Here is a 6,947-nt window from a genome sequence, read left to right on the forward strand (position 1 = left end):
CTCTTACAATTTATTGGAAATAATAAAATGCAAAAGGAAAGTTATCTATTTTCTATCTAAGTGAGTTGCAATCTAGACGGGTGTCTAGGTGGTTTAGGCGGGTGTTTCAGTAGGTCTAGGCGTTATTTCTTAATTTTCAAACGCTTAGGTATTAATCGGGATTGTGGTCAGCTGCCTAGAGCCTAGGCGGGGATTTTTAGAATAGTGATCGTATATCGTGTGGCCAGTTTTTGTTAGATACTGTTTGTGCTTAGTTTTAAATAAAAAATTCATAATAATTTCTGGCCACACAATGTACGATGAATGAGTAGGATGTGAGAATCCTTAGAATTTTCACAAAGATGATCCTGATGGGATCCAAATCCCTTTCTTTGGGGACCAACTAGTACGAGCAAAAGAGAAAGACCCACATATTTGTGGAATACTACTCCCTTTTGCCTTGTGAATTATTCAACAAATTTGTGGACCAAAATGTGTTTTAGGGGACAATTAAGACTCATCTGGGGCAATCAATGGAGGACAATTTAACTCCTTAAACCCTCCTGTTCATGGTCCTCCAAATTGGTTTCAGAAATCTGTGTAAACTGCATATAATTTGATTCTTGGTATTTTTTTATTTTTTTGGAGAAGATTCTTGGTTATTTAGAGTGCATAATTAGGCACATAACAACTAATGTCCAACAAATATTATAAAAATCTATTTCCATTACAAGAGAGAGTTGGTTTCTTCTGAATGAGGAAGAAGCAACTGCATTACATACATATTGGGATCTTCTGGAAACAGAAGAGAAAGAAAAAAAAGATCAAATTAACACAGAGACTGACTACTCACACAAGCTGCAAACATTAGGTTAATAAAGGAAACAGAGGGGGAGTGGTATTGGGATTGGATTACATTGGATTGGATTGGATTATTCAACTTCTTAATTTACTTCTTTTCACTTGTATTCCAAGATCATGTTGTTCTCTGGAGCCAGACCAACACAAGCCCTCAGTATGTTCTCCAGCATTGCCCTCTGCTTTGACAGTGCATTCACCACGGGTGTACCTGGCGGAACCTGTTCTCCCAACACCATCACAAATTAGTTTTTCACCACAGTTACACATGTATAACAGATTATACCAATGACAGCCCAAAAATCATTCATCTCAGAAAGTCCGGAAGAAAATAACTAATATTTGACTTACAAGAGGAGCCTTGCTGAGGTAACTGAGAATTGTAGCCACAGGGTGGAAAGAGTGGAACTTGGTCTGCAAACACACCGATATAACGATATTAACTAATGTCACTTTTACGTTTCACATCACACTGTGTTGTAATGCTATCAGTTACTGTCACAGGGTAGTTAATTAAGCATACCTCTGCTTCAGATTTGAGCTGGATACGGGTGCTGAGTTCAGCGAGGAGAACTAAATCGAGGATGATAGGAGCAGCCAAGAGGGAATCCTCACAGGTGTTGTGCAACACAATGGTGCTTTTCCCACCCATGAAAATCTCAGAGGTGTACTCATCCAGGGCTCTCTTGCTGTCCCCAACATATGGCACATACTTGATCACCACAACATGGTCAGGGTGCTCGCCTGGCCCGTAGAGGATGCCATTGCTGGACACCATGTCATCCACAACATTGCTCTTTGAAATCTCTTTTGACCGGAAGGTTTGCGGTGCGGAAAGGTTCATGCCGTCATTGTTCCCAAGATGGTTGTAGCTCACTATGGATGTTGGCTTGATTCCAGCCCCAACAAGGAAATCAACCAACACAGACTTCATCTTGGTCTGACCACTCTTAAAGTCATCTCCACCGATCAAACTGTTTCTCCTAATTGCCAAATCAATGAGTCCTGCCAATTTTCCAATATTCACATTCAAATTTCCACTACAAACTCTTCACTAGTAAAATGTTTTCAAAATATTGAAAAGACGAAAAGGAAAAACAAGAAAAAGAAAAGGGTTATTATTAATTTGGTTAGCTAAGTAACAGGGTAGGGTACCTGGGACAAAAGTGTTTTGTGGGCTTCCATTGATGAAAGGAACATTTTCAAGAACACAAGCTATGGCATACAATGTGGAAGGAGATATCTCAGCGTCATTCTTGTCCACCGAACCCAACAGGTTCTCAACGGTGTCGTTTAGCCCCACAATCACATTACTATACCTTTCAGTGTTGGCAGTCCACAGCACAACCACCTTGTCCACCTTGCTCTTCTCCTTGAACTCCCTGTTTAATTAAATTAGCACACTCAAGCATTATATTAGCACCAAATTAACTTTCTTTCCCTAAAAGAACAAACACCTTCACAGTTAATTCTACTTAATCCAGTATTAAATTAACTGTTTAAAACATTATTGTTGTTACCTAATGTCTTTAATGACTTGTTGGAGTTGTTCCTTCTTGGTGCCCTTGATGACGTTGTTGGCACGAGCACCTTGGTTGGCAGCGATGAAATCGGGGTCGTAGATTCCAGGGAGTGGGAGCATGGACTCCATGTATGGCCTCAGTTGCTTTTGCAGATCAATGTCAAGGACCTTTGCCCTTGCCATTGCATCTGCTAAGTTCAAGTCACTAATGTCCCAACCCCCAAACACAATGTCATCGGGCTTCACCTGAATTACCAGATCTTGAATTATATAATCAATTAAATAACACCATTTAGGAAATTAAAAGTAGAAAAATTACCATAGGCAGGAGGCTCTTGAACGGGGCATAAATCTCCTCGCCGTTGAAAGACCCAACACGGATGGATGAGGCTTGGGTCAGTGAGCCAAAGTAGTTGGCTTGTTGCACCTTGTCTTTGGTTGCCCAGGAGATTCCTCTGAGATATTACAAAACCCATATCTTACAATTAATTAAAACTTCATGTACAACGAAATTCGTACATCTGAGAATCAAATATAAACAACCAATCGTAAACATTAGAGATTGGATTTGATCGAATTACTTAATTGCATGAGGAAAAGGAAGAAACTGAAGAACTACTCACTCTCTGTTTGCAATCACACCAGCAGTGAGGGTTGAGCCATTGTTTCCACCCCAACCCACCAGCATTACCCTGCATTCCAAAATTAACACACACATCAAATGAATGAAAACATAAAAAATTTTAAGTCTGACCCAGAAAATATATGAAAGAAACAATCACAACCCAGAAATTAATTATTATTATTTTTTTAATTTTTAAGGGAAAAAATGAGGATGTGGGATAAATGGTGCAAACCCTAGTTTGGGGACATGGATATCAGTCTTGAATTCGTATTTGATAGATTTGGGCTTCACAATCCACTGATACTTTCCATTTCTGTTCTCATGCACAAGCTCAGTGGTTTCGTAGCTGTACACCGAATGAATCTCATTCTCTGTGTACACCACGTTCGGGGACTCTACCTTAAAGCTATCGATGAACATTTTCTCTGTTTTTTTTTTTTCCTTCTCTTCCTTCCTAGGAAATTGAATTTTCTTGGGAACCAAACAAGATTGGAGAGGAGAGGAAGACGAAGGTGTAGCAATAGTTCTGAAATCTGAATCCTAAGGCTTGCACTGCGCCATGAACTTGCTCCAATCCCTTGTATTTATAGAGTGGATGTGACACCGCAGATACACGTGGCTCAGCTGAGTGGCCTCTAGTGCCCCAGTATTCTTGGCTCTTTCTACAGAGAAAGGCCTGGCCATGCAAAAAGCAAAATACTGAATAAGAGAAAAAGGAAATGAAATGAAGAAAGAAGAGGTCCATCTATACACTAATTTTTCCATATAAAAAATATTCACAAGTTATTTTATACAACAAATACATTTACATTAAGAGGTCAGAAGGAATAAAGTGATATTGAAATTGTCATTTACGATATTGAAATTGTAGACCTCCCATTTACAATTAAAATAAAATACCACTAAATTGTAGTATTAAGTGGAAAAAGTTCATCTATATAGACCTCTAAGTTTTACATTATAATGAAGGGAAATTTTATTTGAACTCATATTTTGTATCTCAAAACCCAACTTACTTTTTATACCCACTATTTGATTTATCTATCACTATCTCTTTACGCCCAACATTATTTCCGAAACATCCCTTACTTATCAAAACTCAACTCAATCAAACTTCTTTTTACACCCAACTCAATCTACTTAAAAATAAAAAATAAAACCTTAACCAGTCCATCATCTCCATGGAGCAAAGCCCCTTCTCTCTCTCTTTAAAAAATCCTACCATCTCCCATGGTTGTCATTATGCACCCACATCTACTCCTTTGTAGTCATCCAAATCTTTTCCTCTTCCTTTTCTTCATCATTTGACATCTCTAAATTTCTAGAGCACTAATTAGCTTAATAATTGGTACGTGTTCAATCGATTGGTTCAATTTTTATGTATTGATTCCTTTTTCTTTTCAATTAAATGAGCTTCGTGTTTAATGAGTTAGGTATGTTTCAATTAAATGAGAATCTTCTAGACTCTATATTCCTATCTGTGGTAGAAAAATAGATACGTCCATGATAATTTTTGGTAGATCAATGAATATTTTTAACTGTGGATATTTATTTATTTATTTTTTTGTCGAAACAGTGGATATTTATTAGATACAAAAGTTGCAGACAACAATTACATTACATTGAGCTATGGCTTAAAAGTATATCGCCTTTGCACATTTTAAAGGCAAACTTATAGCTAAGTAGTTTTTATTGTGGAGTAAAACTTCGAGAATTGATCTAACCTGGATGTGTAATTAAGTTTATGCATTTTAATGATTAAACTGATAAATATTTCAACAACATATGGATTTAATATCGTAGTATCTTTTAGCCTCTATATGCTACAAAAGTTGCAGACAAAAATTCACAATACATAGAATTGTGGTAAAAAAGTAGGGAAATGATAAACACACACCTTTTATAGCTTCCTACACACCCCTAGCTAATCATGTCCGTTGTTTTCATTTGATTTATTCAATCCGATGGCCTAGAACAAATAGGGGTGTGAGAAAAGCTATAAAAGGTGTGTGAAAATCAGCTCCCAAAAAGTATATCGCCTTTGCACGTTTTATAGGTGAACTCATAGGTAAGCAGTTTTTATTGTTGACCAAAACTTTGGGAATTGATCTAACTTGAATGTATAATTGAGCTTATGCATTTTAATGATTAAATTCAAAAATATATCGATCGCATATGAATTTAATATCCTAGTGTCCTTTAGCCTCTATATTGGTATCTGTGGCAAAAAAATGGGTACCTCCATGAGAAAATTTTGTAGATCAATGAATATTTTCAATCTGAATATTTATTAGATACCAGAAATTATAAGTCTATTCATGAAAGTCTAAGTCAATGCCACATACAATATTTGTTAATATATATTTAGTGAACTATTATTAGCACTCCAAAAATCTCATTCTACACTTTGCACAAGTGTATTTTTCTTTCTAATTATAGAAAGTTTGGAGTGCCAAATGAGATTTTTGGAGTGCTAATAACGATTTTCTATACTTATATACATTTGATTTTAGTTTGGAAGTTGACTTCCTTTTTTTTTTCTCTATCAAGTTGGGAGTATCACTGACTGTGACCCTGTGCAACTAGTTGTTGATTCGTTTTGAATAATCAACATTATTTCTTACAATGCCTTGGGCGTATGAATACTAGAAAGAAAACAGTCTTAATACAAGCTGAATAAGAGTAATACTAATTATTAAACAACTTGTGCATGATGTTTGCTTATAACACAATCTCAAAATTTAATTAAACTCACATAACAACAATAAATAAAGGCATTATCACAACTTAGGGGTGGTGAGCAATCCCATTAAAATAGAACTTAATATATACATATTAAAAACAAAAAAATTGATGCAAAATCTCCCGATGACTAATACTATTCCAAGTCATGCATGAAACATACACATTTGTCCCTTCATGCCATTTGGTTATAAGCAAACATCATGTATTTACTAATACTATTCCAAGTCATGCACAAGTTGTTTACTAATTAGTATTACTACTATTCAACTTGTATCATGACCGTTTTATTTCTGTTATTCATACGCCCAAGACATTGTAAGAAATAATGTTGATTATTCAAAATGAATCAACAACTAGTTGCACAGAGTCACAGTCAGTGATAATCCCAACTTGATAAAGAAAGAAAAAAAAAGGAATTCGACTTCCAAACTAAAATAAAATGTATATAAATATAGAAAATTGTTATTAGCACTTCAAAAATCTCATTTGGCACTCCAAACTTTCTATAATTAGAAAGAAAAATACACTTGTGTGGAGTGTAAAATGAGATTTTTGGAGTGCTAATAATAGGTCCCTAAATATGTCTTAACAAATATTGTACGTGGCATTGACTTAGACTTTCGCGAATAGAATTATAATATATGGTATCTAATAAATATCCAGATTGAAAATTCATCGCTCTACAAAATTTTCTCATGGAGGTACCCATTTTTTGCCACATATACCAACATAGAGGCTAAAAGACAATACGATATTAAATTCATATGTGGTCAAGATATTTATGAATTTAATCATTAAAATGTATAAGCTCAATTATACATTCAAGTTAGATCAATTCCCGAAGTTTTGGTCAACAATAAAATTGCTTACCTATGAGTTCACCGATAAAACATGCAAAGGCGATATACTTTTTAACCACAGTTCTAAGTATTGTGAATTTTTGTCCGCAACTTTTGTGGCATATAGAGGCTAAAAGATATTGCAATATTAAATCCATATATGGTTGAAATATTTATCAGTTTAATCATTAAAATGCATAAACTCAATTACACATCCAGGTTAAATCAATTCCCGAAGTTTTCCTCCACAATAAAAATTGCTTAGCTATGAGTTGGCCTATAAAATGTGCAAAGGCAATATACTTTTTAGCCACCTGATGTGAAATATTCTAACACTCAAATTAAAACCCTATGATTGTAGTATATGTAAGTAGGGCTC

The 6,947-nt window shown here is 35.3% G+C and overlaps 1 protein-coding gene across 1 annotated transcript; it reads right to left on the minus strand.

Annotated features, from left to right (window-relative positions):
- Positions 1-671: 671 nt before the first annotated feature.
- Positions 672-3,546, minus strand: LOC126604958 (inositol-3-phosphate synthase-like). The gene is made up of 8 exons (XM_050272290.1): positions 3,217-3,546; positions 2,983-3,051; positions 2,679-2,814; positions 2,358-2,605; positions 1,993-2,219; positions 1,361-1,842; positions 1,189-1,251; positions 672-1,058 (listed from the first exon to the last, which is right to left on the minus strand). Exons 1-8 carry the CDS (start codon positions 3,402-3,404, stop codon positions 939-941), a joined length of 1,533 nt encoding a protein of 510 aa, XP_050128247.1. The 5' UTR covers positions 3,405-3,546; the 3' UTR covers positions 672-938.
- Positions 3,547-6,947: the final 3,401 nt, after the last annotated feature.

Source organism: Malus sylvestris, chromosome 15 (genome assembly GCF_916048215.2).
Source record: "Malus sylvestris chromosome 15, drMalSylv7.2, whole genome shotgun sequence".
Lineage (NCBI taxonomy): Eukaryota > Viridiplantae > Streptophyta > Magnoliopsida > Rosales > Rosaceae > Malus > Malus sylvestris.

Coding starts and splice junctions, on each gene's coding strand:
- LOC126604958 (XM_050272290.1), bottom strand. CDS start 3,404: ATGTTCATCGATAGCTTTAAGGTAGAGTCCCCGAACGTGGTGTACACA. Junction 2,606..2,678: donor TCAAGAGCCTCCTGCCTATG/GTAATTTTTCTA, acceptor CTGGTAATTCAG/GTGAAGCCCGATGACATTGT. Junction 1,843..1,992: donor ACAAAACACTTTTGTCCCAG/GTACCCTACCCT, acceptor GAAAATTGGCAG/GACTCATTGATTTGGCAATT.